The sequence below is a fragment of the Myripristis murdjan genome, chromosome 14 (assembly GCF_902150065.1).
Source record: "Myripristis murdjan chromosome 14, fMyrMur1.1, whole genome shotgun sequence".
In the NCBI taxonomy this organism is placed as follows: Eukaryota; Metazoa; Chordata; class Actinopteri; order Holocentriformes; family Holocentridae; genus Myripristis; species Myripristis murdjan.
Window position 1 is genome coordinate 23,326,442 of NC_043993.1, and position 25,051 is coordinate 23,351,492.

Below are 25,051 nucleotides of genomic sequence, written 5' to 3' on the forward strand. Positions count from 1 at the left end.
GTATAATCATCATGTTATTATATTATCATCTCATTATATAAGGTTTCCGGTGCAACATATAGGGGGGTTAAAATATAGATGCTGCCTTCATAATGGATGCACTTATGGGTGATTTGCAGGTGAGGTGTTTGCATTATTTGCATCAAAAGACTTTCAATGTGCAGCATTTAGACGCTGCAAAGAGGATGCAAAACCAAGCCGGTCTGAAACCAGCTCTAATCACAAAACAAATCCTCAGATCTCATGCTTTGGAAAAGGCATGCAGTAATGCAGTAATAATCTTCAGTGGCTGATTCCTCTGGAGCACCTAGGAAAATGATGATGAGGTGCACTCAAACCCATGGAGAGCAAAAAAAAAAAAAAAAAAAAAGAAATGTTAACGGCTTGTATTAAAGAATTCTCCATTTTCGGAATCGCAGGTTGGTGTGTGTATTAGTGTGTGTGTGTGTGTGTGTGGATGCTAGGTTGTAAAAGGCATACTGAAGCCCTGTTTGCTTGCATTCATACTGTACGGGCCTCATCCAGTTCTACAGCTTTTTCCAGCGAGCCTCAGCTCATACTGAGACACATCAGAGACACCGCCGTAGGCAAAATGAAGCGAGCACTTAAGGGCAAGTCGGCACCGTGCTGTAATGATGTGATGTGATGCTGCGGATAAAAAAGGAAACACATTAGTATATACTGACTGCGCTCCTCTGAACACCGCGGCAACTTAAACACTAGGAGAGACCACTGAGGGGCAGCAGAATTACATCCGAGCACTCCTCTGGTCTTGGGCTCCCAAACGCATTTTACTACTAAAACCCTATTAATCCTATTGACTTATGGCTGAACTCAAAGAATCCTGGTGCCAAGTTGTTTTTGCCAACAATTTTCTCCCTTTATTGTAACTGAGTGAATAAACGAGTCAACAGAAAAGTAGAATGAAAAACACTGTTGTGTCTAATGAACAGGCAAGGAGTTGGGAGCTGTGATAAAATTGGATTAGTGTGATTTATCAGCGCGTGTGTGTGTGTGTGTGTGTGTGTATGAGTGTGTGTGGTCACAAAAAAAAAAGGCCTGGCCTACATAGTTGCACGGAGAGAAATGTGAACGTCTCCTGATGTCTTCGCTGTTAAATATGCATGTGATGCGATACTGAAATGTTGAAAAAGATTTGAATTTCAAATGACCGGCACATTTACTTCCGCAGACAACACTGATACAGTCAAACACCGGCTTCCAATCACTACCAAATACATAAAAAAAAAAAAAAATCAAATCAAATCAAATCAAATCAAAATACAATAAAGCAATGAAAACAAGGAATATAACAATTCTTTTTTATTTCATTTTTATTTTTCCAGACAGACACATCAATTTCTGGACCACAGTAGAGGATGGAAACCTTTCACAAACATTTTTTGTCAATATTATTATTATTATTTGAAAATACAAATATAAAATTAGACTTTCCACATTTTTGATATGTGAGAGACCCCCATCCATATTTTTTTTTTAAGATTTATTTATTGAATTTTTTTTCTTAGTTATATTTTACAACAGGGCTTAAGCAAGCCATATGAGAACCTGAAAGATGCTTTCAGATGTCAGTCAAGTCTTGTCTGTCTCTCGCCATAAAAAGTTGGTTAACATAAAAAAAAGGGGCAAGTGTTAGGAATGGGCTAGACAGCGGTGAGGAGCGCCGCGTGCTGAGCCTGGCAGGAGGAGACCTGCGGTTACATGGAAGCACAGTCGAGCCTCACACTGCGGTCCGTGCAGCCTGAAGAGCTTCCAGGCTCCCCTCTAGAGGTCATTTAGCACTAACGGCCACGCGCTCCGCTCCAAACTCTTTTCAGGACCAAGCCAAAACACACCGGGGAGCAACTGAATAGAGGCTAATAACGGCTATTCAATTCTGTGAACCTGGGTTTAGCGATGTGAGGGATACACAGCAGAGGTCACCACTCTAATCTTGATCAGGCATGTTCAAATGAGGACTGCAATATACCGGAATATATACATATATTTCAAGAATATGTATATATTTGCTAATGGGCATGGGTGGGATGGCAATGGTTTAGGATTAAGGGAAAATTCACCCTAAAACAGGACAGGATGCCACAACAAAACGCAGGATACTCCTCCCAGCTGAGTCTAGCCTGGTGACACAAGAGAGCTTAACACTAAAGATGGTGATGTTGCCATGAGTCGCTTTGTGCTATGGGACACTAACTTTACGGTCACTGTGACGCTATCCAGAATCTCTCTGAGATTAAGGGCACGTTTTCTGGTTTGTACAACCAATAGCACCACTATGAAATAAGCCTCTTTTTTTTTTTTTTTTTTTTTTTTGGATATAAATGCTCAAAAACACATTCGGCGAGCCTTCAAATTTCCAGCTTTGAGAGACACCAAAACAGAATTACATCCGGGAGAGCTGAACTAACGAGAGGTGAACGAGGTGTTTTAGGGTGGGATTTTCCCTTTATGGATGGGATTAAGTTGTTTGGCCATTGCCTAGCACTTGCCTCAAGATTCAAGTTTAAATGGATACGGTAGTACACTACAAATGTCAACACCTTCCAGGTTGATTTTTTTCTTTTTTTTTTCTCTTTTGATTATTTTTCTTAAACCAAGACCCCTCCCCCCCTCCCCAAATGGATAAGCTAGTCTAGTAAGATGTGTAACATTCATCAGCTGTAAACTGCTGTCAGTACAAAATAAAATTACAGCAACAGAGCCATGCTACCTTAAAGTCCAAGCTACAGGATTAAAAAAAAGAAAGAAAAGAGGAATCAATTTATTCATTATAATAATAAGGGGAATGAGCCACATTAAGAGGTTTTTTTTTTCAATCAAAAAAGTTATAGTCCAAGAGCCTCAAGCCAATATAGCAGTGAAAACACAAAGCAACGCATTTTATACTCATATACTATTATTTTTTTCAGATTAAATAGATGTGTGGAATCAACTACAGCCCCTAATGAGCTCCTTACATCAGTTTGTCACGTGTTTGAATTATATCATTTCATAAAAATATTTAGAGATAAAATAAGGGACAATGCTACAAATGAATGTTTTCTTCTCTCCTACCAGAATGAAACTTAACCACTTAAAAATACACAGAAACACCATAAACACAATGATTTTTTTCCATCATAATTTTTAAAATTTTTCTATTACTATTATTTTTTTTTATTTTAGCCAGCAAAATATGCAAATGAGGCAATATCTCCAAAAAATGTGCACTAATACTTGAAACATATTATTTTTTACATATTACATCATTATTTATTTAAATATTTTTTTTTTTTGAGTTCTATTGCTTTATTGAATTTTCGGACAAATATTTTTGTTCTTGTACACGCTTTGCTGTTGTGGTCGTCATATTTTGTGAGTAAACATTTACTATTAATTATTATTTGTCCATAAAACTGAATTGGCTCAAAGGATTGAACTGATATTGTATTTTGGGACCGTTTTTTTTTTCTTTGCCTGTCTTTAAATAAACCTGTTCTCCATGATGTCCTTTATACTTGCTGGCTATATTGCAATGATTTTACTATTCGCCTAATGATCAAAGCTGCCGTTTTATATGTTTTCTCATATTAGATGAGAAAAATGAATGGAGACACTAATGTTTAGCAGCATCTGATTGAAAGACCCCATGAGGTGAAATGGAGCTAAATTAAATCCTCCGAGGAGCTGATATGGGCCAAAAAGTTCACACATGATGCTTTTTTTTTTTTTTTTTTTTTTTAAACTGACACCAAGCATCCTGGTATCTGCTGTTAGTTTATGAACAGCAGGAGCTGGTAAATTAAATCTGCTGTCTTTTCCAGCTCTAAAGAAGAAGCCTTATCTGCCAGAGACGAGCTGGTTCAGCAGAGCAGCGAGAGAGCACGGCTGAAAGGAAGCAAAGCTGCAGTCTGAACTCCGGACGAGGGCAGCAGCACTTGAAGCTCCTCCAAACCGCAGGTGTGAACGCCGATCGGTGTACTTTGATGTGATTTGCTCACGAGCTGATTTATCTCAGCGCTGAATCACAGCCTTGGAGTGCTGCTCCCACGTCAGCCCATTGATTTCTTTTGCATAACTTGATTCAACCGTCTGACAATCAGCCTGCACGCAACGCCCCACCCCTCCGTTTGTGCACAACGCCTGCTTCCCTCCCCTCTCCTGGGCCGTGTTTCACAAAGAGGGCTCGGATTTGTGTTTCATGGGGTCTTCAGTGTTTACAGTAATGCCTGTCTACCGTCAAATGTGTGTGTGAACAACCTTGACAACTGAATAAAACAAAACAACTAGTTCCCAGGATCTAAGATTAAAAAGTATCCATAAAAATTTTGAGCGAAACAAAAGTCAAGAGTAAGATCAAAAACAGTATTATCTAAAAATAGTTGTGCCAGAGGCATCTGGGATATTTCCAAAGTGTACAAATATTAAAAGATATTACAGGTTATTTAAACAGCACTATGATTGATATCACCACTATTGTGATCATCATTGGTATGTTAGAATTGTTTAAAAAAATATGATTTTTTTTCTTTTACATAAAATCTTTTTTTCTTTTTTTTCATAATTATAGCTTGTGTCCCTCTTAAAAAATAATCAAAAATAAAAGTTTTGCATATCTAGCGTTAGCATTTAAGGTAGTATGGCACACCCCTTTTAAAACATTCAAGGGTGGGGATCCAAATAATGCCTTGTGTACAATTCCATCTTACAGCAACTGCTTCTCTATTGTTCATCCATGATAGCTTTGGTTAGCTGAAACCATGTGAGAGTGGCAAAACAAAAACCAACAACAACAACAACAAAAGAAAACATACAGGGAATAATAAATTACAATGAACCTCTATCAAAATAATGGTTTGGAAATAGCAGAATAATATGATCACTAGAGAAAGTTCTATCTCGGCTAAGCCTAAGTCCACTAATCACTACAAGTTATTATATTACTTAGTCCTATATAACATCTACGTGTAATTACAGGATATAGAAAAGAGCAAGAGAGGGGAGAGAGGGATAAATATGACAGAAAGGAGAGGTAGAGCAAGGGAGAACAACAAAGAGCATCAACCACTACACTGGCATCAAAGACAGCACTCTGTTTACAAGTTAAATGTGATTTCTTTACACACTAATGAAATACATGAATGACCAACAAAAAGACTGCAGGCTATCTGATGATGGGGAATGGAGAGAGAGAAAAAAGCAATGGATGCACAGTACATTTTAATAGTATATTACAATTATTAATATTAACCACAAAGTATCAATAAAACTATCGGATTAAAATTGAAATCAGCAAAGAAGCATCTCTTTCTTTTTTTTCCATATAGTTTTGTATTTCTTATTGTCTTTTACATTTGAAACATTACAAGGTTTTTCTTTTTTTTTCTTCTTCTTAAAATTATTACTCGATCACACCTCCGTTCATCGTTTACTGTAAAAGTATCCAGCATGTTTTTCTTTACCTGGTTGTTTTGGAAATCAAAGTAAGAAGACAAGAACCGGGGTTTGGAAATGAAAAACAAAAACAAAAACAAAAACAAAAACAAAACAAAACAAAACAAAACAAAAAAACAAACAAACAAAACAAAACTAACAAAACACATTTTGCAGCAGGTAAAGTATTTCAAGAATACACACCACTCGTTCCATCGACACCTTTATAAAGACCGGACTGGAGCATAACTGTTATCAAATGTTTGTCAGACAGTGAAAGCGTGTAGAGCTCAACGCAGCGGCGACGTGAATTAGTCAGCGTCGTCGATAAACATCTTTAGGTGAGACATGGGTCTAAAGTCTAGCGTGAAACCCAAAGGCATTGCCTCAGTACACTGCAACACATCAGCTACTATTTACCAAGCTGTTTACTCACCTCAAACAACTCTGAAGTCTATGTCTAGTTGTGATAAAATCCTTCAAACTAACCCCCGAAGCACAGGACCGGGTTTAAAAAGCCGACATATACATGTGCAAATAGGAATTGGCCTGTACTTGTACTACTCACAGTGCAATGATTACTCGCTTTACCTTTCAGTAATTTCATTTATTTTGCCACTAGAATAAATTAAACCTGCCAATGACTCCACAATAGAACTCACAAGGCTGAGGTATGGTATCAAAATGTTTACTTTTTTTTTTTTTTCCTAATTCATTCAAAAAGAACTGATTCAGAGAACAAGCATTACATAAAAGGCTCTAGCACAGAGCCCAGATATCATGTTCCAAAATGAATTCAGGAACAAGCAGGATGAAACAAACAAATAACATACAACAAACAAAGTCGAACTTTTCTCTCAAGAGTATAAAAGTGTCAGGATGTACAGAGCACTGTAAAATGCCTGGTTCAAGTTCTAATCGTCACGTCTACGTACAGTGTGCTTTGGATTAAAATCATCTTGTTTTTTGTTTTTTTTTGTTTGTTTTTTTTTTCTTTCTTCTTCTTCGTCGTCGTCTTCTTCGCTTTCTTCGAAATGATACTGATATCTTAACAAGTCGTCAAAAAGACACCAATCAGGATCTTTTGATTTCTTTAAAACTACGTTTGCGTACTCACCGTTTGTAAATTTGCTGGTATGACACTTGTAAAATTATTCAGCTTTGAGTATTTACAGAGCAAGTATGTTCTGTTTTGTCTCTGGGGTTGGTTTACCATCTTCCAGCAGAAGTATAATAATAATAATAATAATAATAATAATAATAATAATAATTGTTTACAGCTTTTTCTTCTATTCACACGCTATAACATGTTCTTTGACACACCATCACAAAAATATGCTATTCTCTCATTGAGTTGGTTATATGCAGTGACTGGAATAATATGTACAGCTACATTTCTTTTTCTCAAGTTTGAATTCACAATGTAGTTATATGAAATTTGTTATAGCATATATATATATTTTCTAAACAACAAAAACAACACTTATAAAAAAGGACCATAAAAATATTGGAGTCCTCTTTGTATTGCCCAAAAATAGGTAATTATGGTTAACAATGAGACATCACAAGAAATAAAACAGCTACTAAGATTTATTACTTAGATACCCTCTTTAAATTTTTCATTCAAAATTAATTTTTTTTTCTCCCAGTCTCCACTTTGAGTTTTCTTTTTGTGGAAAGACTTGCTTGAATATCCAATCTTTTTTCCTTTACAACAATCGATACAAAGATGAAGACATGATATTCTTGGCTATAACCCCCATAGTTAAAACAAAAATCCATTTACACAAATATACTGTAAGGTAAAATAAAATAGAATGACACAAAATTATGGTTAAACTACAATGAATTTTCTACGACTAATCAAAAAGAAAAAAAAAAAAAAAAAAAAGCTAACAAAGGAAGGAAACAGGTGAATGAAAATCAATGTCAAAACATTATACCAAACCAGGTCGTGGTGTTACAGGAGGTTTGGGATATAGTACAGCAGTTGTTATTTTTCTGAGATGATTAACTTTTTCTTTTCTTCTTCGTATGGTTCCACCTCTCTCTCTCTCCATCACACACACACACTCTCTCGCTCTCTCTCTTTCTCTCTCGCTCTCGTTTTGTCTGGGTGATGCTGTAGTGCTTGAAGTTGGATGGCATCACCTGCACACAAAGCCAATTAGAAACTCCGTCCTGTCTTTCCCGGACCACCAGATATACTCTGCTGAACAACAAAACAAAAAACAAACAAAAAAAACAAAACAAAACAAAAAGATACAACAGCCAGAATTAGAATTTGTTCATTTAGTTTTGGCAAAACCTGATTCTAAGCCTCGATTAAAGGGATTATCAAATAAAATCTTTGGGATGGAGCGCTAAGCAATGTGCCTTAAGTATAGCATTAATACCTAACAGATAAAAAGACCCATAATTAGAGTAAAAAAAAAAAAAAAAAAAAAAAAAAACCTCTAAAGTCAAGCTTTTTATTAAATCGGGGCATATACAGTACATAGTAATATAAAAGCAGCAGAAATTAACAAGGGAGATGGCTAATATTCTGCAGAGGCTCATATAAATGGTCTTTTGTAAGGCTCAGGCTGCCTTGCTGGAAGAAGCCATTGTACAGTAACACACGTCATGTATAAAAAATGAATGAATTTAACACACAATCATAACCTGGCGCTCACAAGACACTAAAGACGGGTTTTTAATGAAGCTAAGGTAATGGCACTTGTGTCTGCGAGAAATATAGGAGCGCAAAACAACAACAGATGACACTGACAAAGTAAACCTAATTAGCTTTCAGTGCAAAAGGTTTGATGAAGTGAGATCAGGCTCCTGTTGCTCGTGTACTAACACACAGCTGAAGTTATAGAGCATGAAAGATTTTAGACTGGTATAGGCTCTGGAAGTGACATTGGGTTTGCACTGCTAAAAAAATGGACGGACTACTTTGAGACATTAATTTAGAGAAAAAAAAAGTGTGTCGGTGTTGTGTGAGTGCGACTGAAGTCCTCAACTTTTCGAATGCCGTTACAGCCCTCATCAAGAGCACCGATGAGGCTGATGATGGCTGAAATTCTTGTCCATCATCCCATTTTTGTCTGTGATTTGACTGGGAATTGGGAATTTTTTCCCCCCACATCCACATCGTACCGGCCACCTCGCCAGAAAACAGAAAAAAAAAAAAAAAAGAAAAAAGACCCTTGATTTTTGCGAAGAGATGAACCTTCTGTCGCACTCACACTCTCTCATTTGGCTGTCTCATTTTCAGGAGTCTGAGAAAACATTTGTGATTAACACAGAAAGAGACTGATAGAAAATGCACAGTAAATAAAAATGCAATACCTCTGATGAGATGGCAACCGGCCATCTGTTCAATGGTATCCATTTGTAAAAGCTGTCGCAATCAATGGGCCCTAAAAGTGTACAGTTAGTGCTTTTGTCAGTATGCATTTGAAGGAAAAAAGTGAGTATATCATATCAACTTTTTTTTTTCAGCTAGCATGAATGTGTATTTTTTTTTTTTGAGCATTTTCAACAGCTAGAATGGGAGAATTATATCATAGACACAAAATTGGCTCATTTTATATTTGCACTGGTATATTTTCTCGAGCTCAAACTTACTACAGGGCGTGAAACTGTTAATTAATTTATGTTAACACACCCATATGGAGAGTTCGATATACAGTATAAAGAAAATGGACTTAACCACTCGAGGTAAAATCCGATTATTCTGTTTCCTATGCCGAGGTAGCATTGGCACAGGAAGATAAAGCCCTATTCAATACACACAATACTCATTCATGCTAACACACAATATTAATTTAATCCCAATGCATGCTGAGAATATGATCATAAACACCCCATAGTATGATAGTTAATCCCATTTCCCCTGTGATCGGTGTGGTTTTGAGTTATGAATAGTTTAATTATGTAGGTCAGTTATCAGGATTTTCTACTGCGAGCTTTGCCGGCGACAGGTTTGTGGAAATCCTCTGATTCAAAAGAAAGGTTGAAAAGACAAACATTTTCTTTTTTCAACAGTGATTAGCTCTTTTTTTATCGTCTCAATCAGCTAATTGTGCACTAATTGCACTACATGAAAGAACAGTCAAATTCATTTACTGTTTCTTCACAGCTGTTTTGACACGGGCCGGGGAGAAATTGCACAATGTGTGTTATGGAGGGACACATTAGTTTGTGACATGTCATTTTCTTACATGTGATCAGCCCCACTAGGCTGCGTCGGGGGTAGAAATTAATTCTAAGGCACATTTTGCTCTGAATTATTTGCCGTTTCAGTCTTGTGAATAGAGCCATCATCCTGAAACTCAGCGGACTGCTGATCACCTCTCTCCTTTATCACACTCTGTTTAATTCACTGGCTAAAATTAAAGCGGAAAAGATGGGAAGGACTTAGCATAATGATATCACAAGCACATTTTGACATTCTGTGAGGGTTCAGTGGATAATCAAACCTAAACTGAATTTAAGAAAAAAAAAAAAACTATTCTCAACATCCTGCCCAGCAATGTCAAGTGTCACATTTTATCTGTTTCACAAATCTTCCCTTTTCGGTTGTTTTGACATAAAAATGATGAAAAGGCTGATAATCATATGCTGCGTGTATATGTCGCGTTCTATGTGTCATCATTATTACTTGGTAGGGATTATATTGTCTCCATCTGACTCAAAGCTAAACTCTGATTGCGAGGCGGCTGAAACAGAATGATTGAAAATAATGGAAGCAAATAACAGGATTTCCAGCTGTAAACTGTCCACTGTTAAGTGTGCTTTGAAAATGAGCCAGGCCTGTCTTCCATTACAAGCTTCCAAAATTGAGACCAGCCTAGATTCTGGCAGATAGCCACTGCACCGCTAACAATTAATAACAGAAGCTGTGCTCGGCAGGCAGAAGCCAATAAAATGTGTTTTTTATTAAGCTGTGCTTTTGTTTGGATATCATAAGTCTGTTGCACATACTTTTAAAATCAAAATGGGTTATTTGCTCCCTTGTGAGCTATTTGCTTGTCTGCTCTTTATAACGCTCTTTCTAAACTGTCCCGGACTTCAATATCATATTATTATATATTACTATATTATATTTATATAACATCGAAAGGGGGAAATATCTACCATTTAAGTATCACACTGAGGTAGTTTAGGTGCAAATTAACTCACTCACTGATTGAGGGTAGATGCTGCATTAAGTGGTGAACCTCCAATATAAGGTTTTACTTGACACCACAAAGAAATGCCACAAATAGCCTCAAAAACATGGATACAACAATAACTAAGCTAAACAATACCATCATTGTAAAACATTATAAACATTACAAAGAACCTCAATGAGTAACTATGATGTAAACCTACATAATAACCACAAAATAGCTCAAACCACCCTAAAATAGCACAACAAGTAAGGAAAATGCATAATAAACAACCAAAAAACTACCACAGATAATTCCACAAACATCCAGAAAAGGGCGTTATCAATTTCAGACTTTGTGGCAGTTTTGGGTTGTTTTACTTGAGTCAAACTATAAACCCTGTTCACTGAGGCAATAACACAAAGTGCAGTGTGAGTGTATGGAAAGTGTGTCTTCACAGACTCTGTACTGTGGTCGTGCTTTGATAGATATACGTTTAGTGCTAACACTCAGTTTGTGAGCCACCATGGGCATGTTGCTCTGCTCAGTTCAACCAGGCTCTTCACTGCCTTCCTTGAGGAAACAGGTGTTGTCTTCATAACCTTTTTTTTTTTTTTTTTCATGACAGTCAGTCCAATCATGTAAGTCAGTAAACTCATGCCCCAGCGAGTCCAGCAAAGGGACTAAGAAGAAAAAAAAAAACAAAAACAAAAATGAAGGAAGAACTCAGGCCATGCGTCTGCCTTGCTGGGGGCCATTACATCCAGATGGTAAAGTTTTTTTTTTTTTTTATAGTTATTCAGTGAGGCACGGCTGCCTGCGATGTAGGCTAATGCACAGAGGCAGTAAGTTTGGCAAGGCAAACAAACAGCTGTTTGAATGTTCTGCTGAGGAATCTGAGCATTGTCTCCTGGACCTGTGGCGCTCGGTAGACAACAAGGCCCTAAACTTTGGATAGGACCCCTGGGCTACGCTTCATGCCTCAATGGTTCACCACTGTACCCAGGGTCCCAAATTAACACCGAAAAAAACGCTGAATGCTGGTAAAAATTTCTCCTTGGAGGATAAATCTGTAATGGCCACCTATTATGTTGGCTGGCAACTTTTTGAAACAGTAACATTTGAAGACCTAGGTTATCTCAAGTCTTTGGGCTTTGCAATATGGTGTGAATTGTATTACACCAATGAATTAATGATGAATTACACACTTCCATCCAGTATATGTGAGTGAGAAAGTTTTAAATGAACACACAACACCTGATTAAATGCACAAAGCTGGATCGGAAGTGGGTATGGTAACATATTTCTATGAAAACAGTATATTAATTAATTGATTGGTAAAAATAATTCTTGGTTTATTGATTTATTTTTATTTTTTTATTTTTTTTATTGGTTCACCAGCCGTTTGCAGGTGAGGCAAAATGTTAATTTCAGGCACTGAATGTACTGTCCTCAAGGGTCAAGTATTTTGGAAAGCCAGGCCATCCAAACCTATAAACCAAGTAAAAATAGAACATAACATTCAAAGAAATCTGGATGTGGTAACTGTTCATCCGTGGTGATCTGTCATTTCCTAGAAAACAGGCAGAAAGTCTTGGCTGCCGTGCTGCTGGTGCTAGTCATTTCAGCTGCTGCAATATCAGAGTAGCAGCCCTGTGAAGGAAGGAGATGAAAGCTCTGTAGTTTCATCACTTTGGCCTTGTTGAAGTTCCTCATCTGGATTCTGCTGGTCTAAGCTTTATAGCCGAATGTGAGAGGTTCTCTCCAACACCTGGGTTTTATGAAAAAAGATGAGCCGATTTTGCCCCCGCTCAACATGTGCTTGCCCTGCGACGACCTCTCTTTCAAGAACAACGGGGGCTGGGAGGATGAGGGGCATCTAGCAGCATCTCCTCTCTCATGTGACAACAATGGGAGCTAAACTGAGACAGGCCAAGCGGAAACTCGTGTGTGTCTGCACGAGGCAGGTTGTGGACGCATTCAGACCGGGAACACACTATTATATTAGCTGTGCGAGATCATCACTGTAGCTAGCCCTACTCTTCTGTAGAGACGTGAGGGCCAGTAGCGAAATGAACACAGAGCGGAAAACGCGCAACACCTGGACAAGGACACTGACAGAGAGAAAACTCGCTTAGAGGCAATGTCCTCGTGATGGAGCAAACTGAGAATCCTGGGACAGATGGGTTTCTAAAAATAAAAGAAATTTGCTCTATGAAGGTGACACGGGGTCTGAAGTGAGGGGATGTGTACAACAACAAAAGGGAATAAGCATTCTCCAGTCACAAATATGTCTCAGAGGTAAGATGTTGTTTATCCCGGCATACAATATGAGTATAGCACCTATGGGTATGACTGTAGAGACAACAGTGAAAGGTCTGCAAAGACACACTGCACACTCTTGAACTGCACTCAGTGAACTGAGCGTGACTAAACTTTGTACTTTTTCATTGTTTATGGTGCTTTATTACTGAGTGTGGTGACTTGCAATACTTTAAGGTTGTTTGCAATAAATTAAATGGCTGTTTTTTTGTATTACCTTGTAATTTGTAAGCTGTGATAACGCCATAAAGTAAATTGTCTTAAAGTCTATCCTTTTTCCATTGCAAAGCTGCACCAACTAGTAATAAAGATGCTATTCTGACAGAGAGAGAGGCAACTCAGGCCAAAGTGAAGTCTGAGTTTCCTGTAAAGTGTGGAATTTAGGACTTACTGTGATGCTGGGGCCAAAGCCAGAGCCAGGCTGAGGGCTAGCAGCACTGATGTAGTTGCCCACAGCTGAATCCTGGCTGCTGGGTCCATACAGGTCGGCCACAGGCCCTGGACTATTAGCACCAGGGAAACCTCCGGGCCTCGAGGGGTTGGTGCCTGCATACAAAACACAGCAGGGACAGCAAAAGCTCAGAAACACAACAAACCCTTCACGGCAGCACACGAGCAAAGCTGGTTTCGACTCAAATGGATATGTTTAAATCTAAGAACACATTACTGGATTCATATATTTGTCTCTGAGGACTTGCTTACAGATTACATTACACATGAAAGCCACGTAAGCTGTTAGGACACACTGCTTGTAGAACTGCATGTTCCATTTCCTTTGAAATCAACCAACAAAAACGGTGCAGGATTCAGGTTAAATGAGTTGGCACAAAGAAAATCAAGGATGAATCCAGTATGATATTCTGAGGATAATCTACATGCTTTGTATTTTATGCGAAGGAATAACATTCACTTTATAAATTCATGCACAACACAAAACAAGCACACTGCCGGAAATTACTTCTACCATGCTAATAACTAGTAAGGTTGCAGTGTAAATGTTGTCATGCATAATGTGGAAAAATACTTAGAGTGAAGAAATGCTGAGTCTTGTAAAAAAAAAAAAAAAAAAAAAAAAAAAAAAGCCACCAGACGACACATTTTTGATTAGTCAAAAAAGTAACAGAGCAATGCTGTACTGAGTTATACAGTAAACTGGTTTTATAAACACAATTTTACACTCAAACATTGCACATGCTATTTCATACTTCTATAACTGCTTGAGTTTGTTTCTCACTGCTTAAAGAGCCTGTTAATTTCACAGGACCGGGGGATTTAGTGATAATAAGCAGGAATGTGCTAAAGGTATTCTCAGTATAGTGTCTGTCTGCTGGAAACACTTTCAGCAGAAAGTCAAAGAGACGGAGAGAGAAGAAGAGGGATAAAGGGGAAATATAAAATCTTGAACCCAAGATCATCCACAGGTCCAACCTCTGGGGAAAAATAAATACTGTACATGACTTACCACCTTTGCACTGTGAGCAAGAGCATCTCAGATTAATAAAAATTCTTTTGAAAATCCAGATGCCTAGCAAAGGCCAATACCACTGCCAATACAGGGGGAAAAAACAGTTCAGGAGAGAGAAAAATGCAGAGTGATCTCGTAACAGCTAGGCAATAGTTTAATCTCCTCTGCTGTCAGTTTCACATAACCCTCTGTCTAACCCTTATTCACAGAGAAACTGTGAAAGTAACAGTAAAAATTGCATTAAGAAGAAAAATCTTCATGACGGCGGCAAATGCTGTATCTTGTGTAGGTGAGCTCATGAACCCAATAAAGCATGACAGGGAGTCCTTGCAATGCACTTAAAGTGAAATATAATCTCATTTTTTTTAAACATGTGACATGTGTTGAGGTGCACACACACAAGCACACACGCATGCACACAAACAGGCACACATGTTGACAATATAGATGTCTCACCCTTTGTTTTATATTACCTTTTTTTTTTTTTTTTTTTTTTTTTTACAAACCAGTGCTCAACCTTTTAAAGGTAACCGTGTTAGACAGGCAAGATCAAAGAAAGGCAACTGCCTAACATCCTGTAGATGTCTAAATAAGTTGTGTCCCGAAAAATGAATGTATCTCACTGACGTTGACACTGCTGCCAAACTATAAGGACTTTTCCATAACAGGCCACTAGTGCTCTTATCTCCTCAGCACAGCCCCCAGAGGGCTGGCTTATTACATTATTAAGGAATTTTTCAGTTGAGATGGCAGTCCTCGTTACTTATGATTGGTGATTTTTATTAATGTGTGACTCACCCAGCTCCCTGAGAAACTGGTTTTATGTTTTATGTTTTATGTTTTCCCCCCCTTAAACTTAAGGGCTGCAATGTTTCAGCCATTAGCTTCAGGAGTGAAACATAAGTTAGCTTTAAGCCAGATTGTTGTTCGTTGTGCGGCCCACTGTAATACAACAAGCCAGTGTTTGATTACACTGTTTGATTACTGTGTTCTTATTCGTGTTGATTTGCATCCCAATTATACAGTGACATTTATTTAAATATGGGATGACACTGCAGATGCAAATGCAGTTCTAAGCTTTTCCCATGCTCCAATTATTGGCACTAGCACTACAGAGACGTTTGCTTGAAAAGACAGAAAAGGGAAATTATTGATGCCCAATTTCCCATCACTTCTGGGTGCGAAGCACTGTGAAAGAAAAATGGAAAATCTTGAATGAAGTATGGTGTCTTAATCTACTTGGGACACTGCATGCATTGCCTTCCTGTGTCTTCCAAAAGGAAAGCAAGTAATATGAAAAGCTGATTGAGGCTGACTTTAGTGTAGAACTGGAGTCGAGCTGTGGGCGATGTGAGCAGGAAAAGCATTTACTAGTAAGATTTGCTATGAAAGCAGCATATGGACATTATGCTTGTCTTCCCTTTGAGCCGGCAATCTGTGCTGCCTCAGCCTCATATGCGGATTCAGCATATTGTTAGGAACAGGGCTGCTCACCATAGCCTTTACAGCCTGGGGAGCAGTGATGTAGTGGTAAATGAAAAGGTGGGTAAACTAAGACCTCCAAGGCAAACTACCAATATAAACAAATAGTAATTATATTTACTGAAAAGCATCCATTAATGATTTTTTTTCCACTCCAGAAACCTATCCTCATATGAACTGTATGATTTTGGTTCCACTTACTACATTTTATATCCTGAATCTCACATTATTAAGATTTATGCTATCCTAAAAGGGTGGGTAAACTTTATTTCACATATAAAAAGGGGGCTAAACTGAGTTCACCTGGGTTTATCTTTCACTTTGTCCCTGCTGGGAAAAGATACAAAACACCATCTACTCTTAGGCCACCCAGGCCTCAATATCAATGACATTTTTGCATTTGCTTTGGTAAGTGTATGTGCAGTAGTGTGCAGCTGGAGTTACAGTTATTTTTATTCCTGTAGCATGCAGCTGCGTGTTTAATAAAACCCTACATCAAACCACTTAATGGATCTATAGGCAGCTGAAACTGTGAGCTCGGCTTGCACTGCTCCCATATTTGCACAGGCATTACGACAGAGGAACTCGAGTGTGAAGACCTACAAGGATCCCTCCATTTACATGAGTGCAGGCAAATCATCCAGCGAGGACCCCTCCAGAAAAGCACATCTGCGTGATTCTCTCTGAACAGCATAAAGCATACCTGTCCACCTCTGTTGTTTACTGTGCTAAATAAGGCAGGGCAGCTGAGGTTGCTACAGAAAGTCTGTAGGAAATCCTCACATCTGTCTCTGGCTGCTGGTCAACACTTGTAAACCAGTAGAGGTGGTGATGCACCATCCCTCATCCTGCTGAGGCCATCAGCAGCCGTCATTACTGCCTTGACACAGTCTTGCAGGCACCACTGTGGACAGGAGGACGCTCCTGTCAGGAACAACGATACCTGCCTGTGCCCACTCTCTTTTTTCTGAAAAGAGGAATGGGCAGCCTATTCACTTTGCAGCATTTTTTTTTTATTCACTAGGACAATAGGAAAGTGGAGAGGGAGACAGAGTGGAGAGGCACAGGACTGTAAGCTCTGTCAGGATTCGACTGTAAGCCAGCATAGGCTCATGTGGCTCCAGAGCCGGGGAGCTTAACCACTCCGCTATCTCTGGGAACACCGCACTCACTTTAGGAAACACAACACACACACATACACACTGGCAAAAAAAAAAAAAACTAGGCTGCTGCAAACTGTATTTATGCTGATGTGGACATGTTTGAAGATTACTGTGGGTCAACACAAATTGTCACCTACTGTACAAACTCACTCGCTCAGATGTTTGCCAACTAGACAAACATCTCTGAACACCATCCAGATTGCATGACAGCACTCAGCACTCGACAGAAATTTCCTCCCCTACAGCTACTTTAAGGTGCCAAACATACACACTGATGAAGTCATTAGTCTACCCAGGATAAACCAGGAATGAACATCCTACATAAATATTACATACCGCAGGAGTTTTAAATGGGTAGTCAATTTTTGAAAGTATTATCAACTCTCAAAGAAGAAGCACACAAATTTAAGATACATATGTCTTTTTTTTAGCTGACTGGATGCATGCATTAAAATGTCAGTGTGCATTTCATTCACAAACAGAGCCTCCTTCTTACTTAAGAACACTGTCAAGATCAAAATGGTAACACTTTCTATTAAGGCCATTTCTATATGCACTTTAAGCACCTTTAAGTTCTTCTATAATGCATTTATAAGACAGTGTAGAACAAGATAGAACTAAATGTTTTTTTTTTTAATCATGTACAGCAATTTTCAAGGTATATTATGCATTATAAGTTGTTTTTCAAGTTCAAGGCTCATAAATCAATGTCGTGAGTTACATAGCACATTACAGCTATCAAGCTTACACAGTGTAATTTTGGCACGGTCGTTATGTTATGAATGCAGAACTTGCAATACTTCATGTCAACAACTTAGAATACATAATCTACCCTGTTATAAGGGCTATATATAATTATTCCTATGCTTAATAAATGCATTACAGCACATAATGGAAGTACTTACAGCGCCCTTCATAGAAAGTGTTATCATTAAAATGTGCCTTGAATTATGCAAAAATGTTCAGGTGTAATTACACTGTTAAGTATTTTAATTTAGTGCCACCCCTCGACTGATTCCTTAGTTGTTCATTCAAACACTGATAACATAAGCAATCATTCCTACACTTAATGTACTTTAAAGACCTTGACTAAAAAATATAACTTCACTAATGTAGTCTCCCTTTCACTCATTTTCACACTTCCTCGCTCCTTCACTGTACAAAATCCAACAGAAAGAATTATATTTTTTTGTTAAAACTGAGCTGTGTCACAGAGGCCGGTGTAGTCTCCTACATCATTCAGTAGTTACATTGTGCACATGCAAATGGAGGAATACATTCTGTATGTGCCGGCCCCTAATGTGCAAGCAGGGGCTTGAACATAACTTCACAAGGAAACATAAAATCTACATTAAAAATTCTAAGAAGGAGGAAAAAACATGCAATGCTATTTTGGTGGCAAGATGTCTTTATGCAATATTTCTTTTTTTTATGAGGGGAGTGGGGGTCATGTTTGTTTCCTTTCTTCGACAAAAGCAGGAGAAAATGTAAAAGAAAGGTAAATAAATAAAAACCTTTTTGTCATCTGCATGGAAAAAAATGTCATGAATCAAACTGAAAAAGTCCAACACGTGGATGAGAGAGATGCGCATATACAAACCTGGGTTCTTAAACTGATCCGGGCTGTGTAGGTGCTGGAGGGGGGAGTTGCAGGCGGAGGTGGCATGCTCACTGTGCAGCATCTGAGCAGCCTGGGGCCCCAGGGAGCCATAGTCAGCAAAGGAGCAGGGCCCCCCCCGCTGGTCACTGGGCGCAGAGTAAAACCCATAATCGGGGAGGCCTGGGAGATACAGTATAGGGTGGGGAGGAGGAGGGGAGGGGACTCCATCATTGTGGAAATCAACTTTTTCATGGTCAAAGTCAATGTCCAGATTGTTCATCATGACTCGGTGGTGTGTTACACCATGTTTTAGTTGACATCATTGCATTTTGTCGGCTTAATTGGTCCTCCCTGCCATCCCTCCCCAGCAGCTCATGCCATGTGGCCAGGCCCCCCTAGCATATGGTCAGTGTTTGAGGTGTGGCGCTCTGCTCTCTGTATCATATACACTCTGTCTACAGTTGTACCCAGGACACATACTGTCTCTACCTGGAAGGATACAATTAAGACCCCCTCAATTGAATTCATTGACTTGATGATGGTACAAAATATTCAGCACTGCCATAGCTATGTAATATTGCTGCTTCTGAATGAATTGATATGTGTCCCTCATGTTTTCTTGCAGTAATTTAATGGAGAGATGAAACTGAAGAATCATTAAAACGCAGGTCAATACATCTCAGATATAAGAGCTTGGTGTGGACACACCTGAACTAAGCGTCTGTCATTTAAATGAAAAGAAACACACTGCGCACCAATCGATAATTAATTTAAAGCATCTTTTTTGACCAATAGCAACACATAATGAGGTTTTTCATGTGATATTACTCTGAATGAGATAAATAGATGTTCATTTTTATTGATGACAGGCATTTGGAATCGCTCTAAGCACTCTAATCACGTCTAAGACGGGCCGCGTTGAATGATTCCCTCTTTGACAGAGATGGTGGATTATCAACAGTTTAGAAAATGTCATTCAGCAATAAGTCGCACTGACATTCATTGCTTGTCCTCTTAATCTGAGACAAGCTGCTCATATAAAGAGTGTAATTAAAAGAAACCTCTGCCTCTCACACCTCTTTGGTAACAGAGTTGATCTACTAAAAAAGGAGCGGAGAGTGGTGCCACCAGCTCTTCCATGGTAGGTTTCCCCTGCTGTTTTTTTTTTTTTTTTTTTTTTTTTTTTTATTTCTTTCTTGGAGAGAACAGCTATTCAGTGGCACTTCACCTCCACCCATTCATAGTGAGACAGTCCACCTCTGCCAAATGCAATATGAGCACAAGCCATGTTCCTCAGCAAATGCTTTTTAACACTCTGATCTCGCTGCTTGTGGGCTGTGCGCCCTCTCATCAAATTATAGGCTCCAAATATGGCAGGCTTCCCATATTGCCCACGTAAATCACATACAGCCTGACACACTGAACAAAGCTCAAGAACCAATCATTCCATTTACTTCTCTTGAGCAAATGTCACAGAAAATCGATTGGCCTTGGTAATGAGGAAAACTGGATCAATGGAATAATGATAAAGGGAAAAAAATCACTTGACAACAACACAAACCATGTTACTGGGAATTTAGAGGAAATCTAACCCAAATTTGTCACCAGTTGAAAACAACGAATAGGTAGAAATCAAGCCAGCATATCGCACCTGGATTTTAATACATTCATTACACTTGCTGAGGCTATGAAGCTTTGTGAAGTTTTTATATATAATTTTAATCTAATTTCTGCATAAATGTATTAACCATGTTGTTTATGTTGTGATGAGAGCCTTCAATCTTCATCTGTCAAAATCATCAGTACTGCTGAAGGATTTGGTGCAGAGAATTGGCCTTACCGCTCACAGGAGTGTGAAACATAGACACGATAAGAGTTTCTTTATGAAAGGAAAATATGTTTCAGATGATGCACACTGGTATTTGATTAATTTTGATGGATTGATTTTGATTAATTTTGTATTTGCTTTAGACATGAAAGGTCAAATAAATGAACTGATATCCAAACCAGGAGAGAACTTGAAGCTAATTCTTAAAGCATATTTAGATTTTTTTTGTGACTACCGACAACAACAGGTATTATTATTGTTAGCATTAAACATTATAGTAATAATAAGCTTGAAATAAGGATGAAATTGTGAGGGTGTCAGTTTCAAATATAGGCAGCTGCAGTGGATGACTAAAGTGGGTCGACTTTAATAACAACACTGTATTGAGGAAGCTATTCAAATAGTGCATTACATTATATATTAGAGAAATATTATTCATGTGCATACACAGTAATACAGTGTATGCACAATGCTTTTCCACAAATACACAGGATAATACGCTGGAATAAGACCACTGTCAAGTGTTACCCACATTTTCATTTGGATGTGAAACTGGGCTACAAAACAAACCACATCATATTAACAAGTTAAAAACTAATTAAAGCCAACAGCAGTCTTACATAGTGTGCTATTATGCAACATTTCCCCAGATAAAACAAATCTACCAATACAGACTGTCTCTCTAAGTGAACTCTAGGTTGATAAGCGATGGCATAGAGAAGTGCACTGCCGACAGTATCTTTTCATCTGAGGGCCGCAGACTTATTCCGATCTCATTTCCCAGCGACTTCCATGTGGCCAAGAACTGAAATTTGAGTGATATACTAAAAAATTGTGTGCCGCTGCATTGAACGCAGGTGGAGTGTGACAGATACAGGTACGGAGCCAGCTTTGTGTGTTGGATATGGGCAGCTGGACAAGAGTAAAGCTCACACTCTGGTCCACACACACATGCATGCACGCATTCGCATAGCCATATATTTTCATCAGCGGCTATCTGATCTGTTATGCAGGGTGAGATGGGGCAGAGTGTGCCCACAGCTGCATTAGTATCACAGATCATATCACTGTGCCTCAGACCGTCCCACTATTAATATTCACACAATCTAACCAGAACAATGGGGCCCTTCTTGGACTTTCTTTTTTTCCATTGGCCACTAATTGGATGTAATTACTCATCTACAAAACAAATGAGTGTGTTGAGGTTGCCTTGGAGACTAGATCAGGGGGTCCAGCAGTGCAAATCGTTCACTGGGCTTCATTTATACTGATAATTATCTCCCCTACCCCCACCTTCTTTCCCTTCTGCTTTCAGTGACCAAAGCTGGCTACTAAGCAAGGGAAAGGGGAGTGTCTTCTACTCATCTATTACTGACATCATCTGGGTGGCTCTCTTCAAGTGGATAAATGTCCTGCTCTCACTTCCACTTTGCCAGGTGACTGCCTTTAAGGAGGAATCACAAACCTTGAAAATACTGCTTCTCTTTTTCTAGATCTACTTTTAAAATAAAGAGCCTAATCATGCTGATGATAAAACATAGCACACATTCCATGGCCTATTACAACTTCAAAATACAAAGAATGTCTTTAAAAGTGCACCAGTTTTCATAACTGAGTTTGTGATTATCCTAACTTCAGATCACACAGAAACTCAATGTCATATACATACACGCTATTTGCAAAGAAGTACACTGTGTGCCCCACAAGTTACACACATTTCTCTAAATGAGACTTTGCTCAGAATCAGTCCTCCGTCTCTCCCTGGTGCCACAGAAATTCCTTGGTGGCCATCAACCCACATCACTCCACAGAAGATGTCAATAAACCTGCCATGCTGGTTCCCAAATTAGCTTTGAATTTTAGAGCTACCATAATTAGCTATTCCATTTCCACCAATGTCATTTTAAAATAGCGTGAAAGAAACTAACAGCTCTTTTGCTGCCTAGCCTTGCTTTCACTTTCCATTTGAAATAATCTTTTCTGAATGAATGGCTGACTAATTAACAGCACTAGACACCCTTTTCAGAGAGCACAGACATTTCATAAATAATACATATTTAATGTCTTGTCATTTTGTGTTCAGAGGGGCTTGGCTAATGAATTTTAACAGATGATTTCTTCTTGCATTTACTTGCCCACACTCAGGCCTCTCTTCTTCTTCTTCTTTTTTTTTACTTTATGCCTGCCTTTCTCCTTTCTTTCTGTTCTTTCCAGTAATGGACAAACTCAACAGAGCTATTGATTCATATCTACCGTGGTATCTTAGTTAGAGAGTGGTTGAGGTAAGTTGTAGACAAAGAAGAAACATAAATAGTGACTTATGGTTGAAATAATGTGCAGACAATGAACTGAATCGGTGCATACACAGTCCCTGTTCCTGCACGTAGAGGAGGCTGCTCACCCAGGCCTCGGCAGCAGAGCACCTGACCTGTCTTTCTAAAAGCCTGGATCACACAAGATGATTTTAATGCAGACTCTAAGCCTGACTGAATCTGGCTCGTCAGAGCTGGGGTGTAGGACTTGCTCAACACTCTGGCTGTTTGGCCAAACACAATTTGTTCAAAAATGTTTGATTTTGTCAAACTGAGTTTGGTTGGCCTCGTGTATTCAGAGGCACTCCAAGACTCGCCAAAACTGAAGTCTGAGAATGATGCAGGCAAAAGCCGATGACAGTTTAACTCAAGGGGGAAGGATAATGACACAGGACTGGAAGAGATAACACACTGAACAACAACCCTCAATCATGTACATAATTTGAGAAAGATTCCCAAATTACTCAATTCTTTATAAGGTGCTAAACAATTTCATACAGAGCAATAAATATAATCTAAAATAGTATATAAAAGAAATATGCTTGGATTCACAAAAGTACACAACTAAAAGAAGTCTCACACAGAGTTCTCCCTGTAATAATGTCCTTTCAACATGTATTTCTAATGTAAATGTTAATTATGCTATGGAGCAAGAAACAAAACAACACCTATTCCGCAGTCGCATTTACAGGGAACTGTTCAGGGCTGACGGGAAAACTTTTTTTTTTTATTACATGACATCACATGAACCCTCGTCTTCATGTATGAAATGCCCATCTTTGTCCTGCAGGCTGGAGTCTACATTTTAACAGTTTCAATGGTCTAGTTATTGTGGTGTTTACGGCGGGGACAGATTATAGCAAAGATCCATTCAATCACTGCTACGTGGACTCTGCGACACTGTTGCACAATTTCATACTGAAATGGTTCGAGGACTCTCTGCATGTAGTTGTACAGAGCGCTGTTACATAATATTGCTGCTGATGCTGCACAGGCTGGAATGTCAAAAAGTGGTCATCTTGATCATTAATTTGGACTGGCCACAAAATGCTACATCCTAATTAATCCTTTCAGTAATTTTGGTCAGATCTTGTATATCTATCCAAGTTTCAGTCATCTTTCTACAGCGATCTGGTTATGTGTGCAGCCCCTGGATGGCAGAGTGGTGATTTCCCTGAAGGATTGTCTGTAACCTAAGAGCATCTGCTACCCACAGCTGTGAGAGCCACTTCTTTGCAGTGATAGCAAAGAGGGACACTTTGCTCTCCCCAATGTGTCCCATCTCTCTCTGGGCCTTTTGACAAAATAAAAAAACCCTACACAGGATGGGTTTGGCATGCCTGTTCATGTTGTTTTGTACTGAGTACATGTAAAGTGCTTCTGGCCTCAGCGCTGGGCTCAGAGCAGCATCTGGGACAAATGGACCTGAGCTCACTAGAAGCCAGATTGATTAAGCTCAATGCACACAGCCAATCCTAGGCTCCTCTCGGGCACTGCTGAAGATCACAGAGCTTGTTGGGGAGGAAATGGATAATGATCTTAATGTGGAAATGTCTGTCACATGATTCTACTTTCCAGGCAAGCTGTGTCCTCGTTGGGGAAAAGAACAGCGTTAGAGGAGAGGAAAAGTGCTGGAACAGAGGAGGGTTGAGTGAAATTTCCATCTAAACATATCCTCAAGAGTTCACGCTGTGGCAGTGTCGTGGAGTTAATCAGTTGGGCATTTAAGAGTGAAAGAGAGAGGGAGAATTTAAGTCAGAGAGAAAGCATGAGTGAGAATGAGAAGTGAGAAGTACTGAGCAAAAGATAGCAGAACAAAAGCCATAAAATAGGATTGAGTCATGGTAAGGAGGCATTAAATGTTATAGACTGAGAGAGCAATAACTAACTAAGGGTGAGAAGGGATAAAAAATATTGCAAAGAACATCCTCAGCTCCACTGAAACTGGCAGAAATACCTTGACAATTAATGCTGCAGTCCAACTGGCAGCAGGCAACTCAATGTCATTGTAAAACACTCTACTCAAGTCAGACACAAGTGAACAAAACCTCTAGATGAAGGTGGATGGGGTTTGTGTACACAGCAGGTAAAAAATCTCTATGTGTGACTGACATTTAAGCATCTCAGATAGCTCAGAGTGACTCAGGAATACCTCACCGGGACACACTGGCATCCTGAGGTGAAGGTCCCTGGATTGTTTTTTTTTCTATCTTACAATAGATTGAATACAATTTGAAAACTAGAAATTTCAAATATGCTGACTTAAACAGGACGCTATCTAAATGATCCAGCTTCTGTAAAGACT

The 25,051-nt window shown here is 38.9% G+C and overlaps 1 protein-coding gene across 6 annotated transcripts in view; it reads right to left on the reverse strand.

Annotated features, from left to right (window-relative positions):
* Window positions 1–1,399: 1,399 nt before the first annotated feature.
* The window catches only part of LOC115371410 (RNA-binding protein Musashi homolog 2), a 291,837-nt gene continuing 268,185 nt past the window's right edge, over window positions 1,400–25,051 (reverse strand). For 3 of the 6 annotated variants that reach the window (XM_030068782.1, XM_030068781.1, XM_030068780.1), the window contains 3 exons: window positions 13,288–13,442; window positions 8,770–8,840; window positions 1,400–7,642 (listed from right to left, as the gene is read on the reverse strand). In XM_030068782.1, the coding sequence (XP_029924642.1) occupies window positions 8,799–8,840; window positions 13,288–13,442 (197 nt within the window). In that variant the 3' untranslated portion in view covers window positions 1,400–7,642; window positions 8,770–8,798. Of the gene's footprint in view, window positions 7,646–8,769; window positions 8,841–13,287; window positions 13,443–18,606; window positions 18,787–25,051 lie in introns of all 6 variants that reach the window. The other 3 variants (XM_030068779.1, XM_030068777.1, XM_030068778.1) reach the window with 2 other exon arrangements.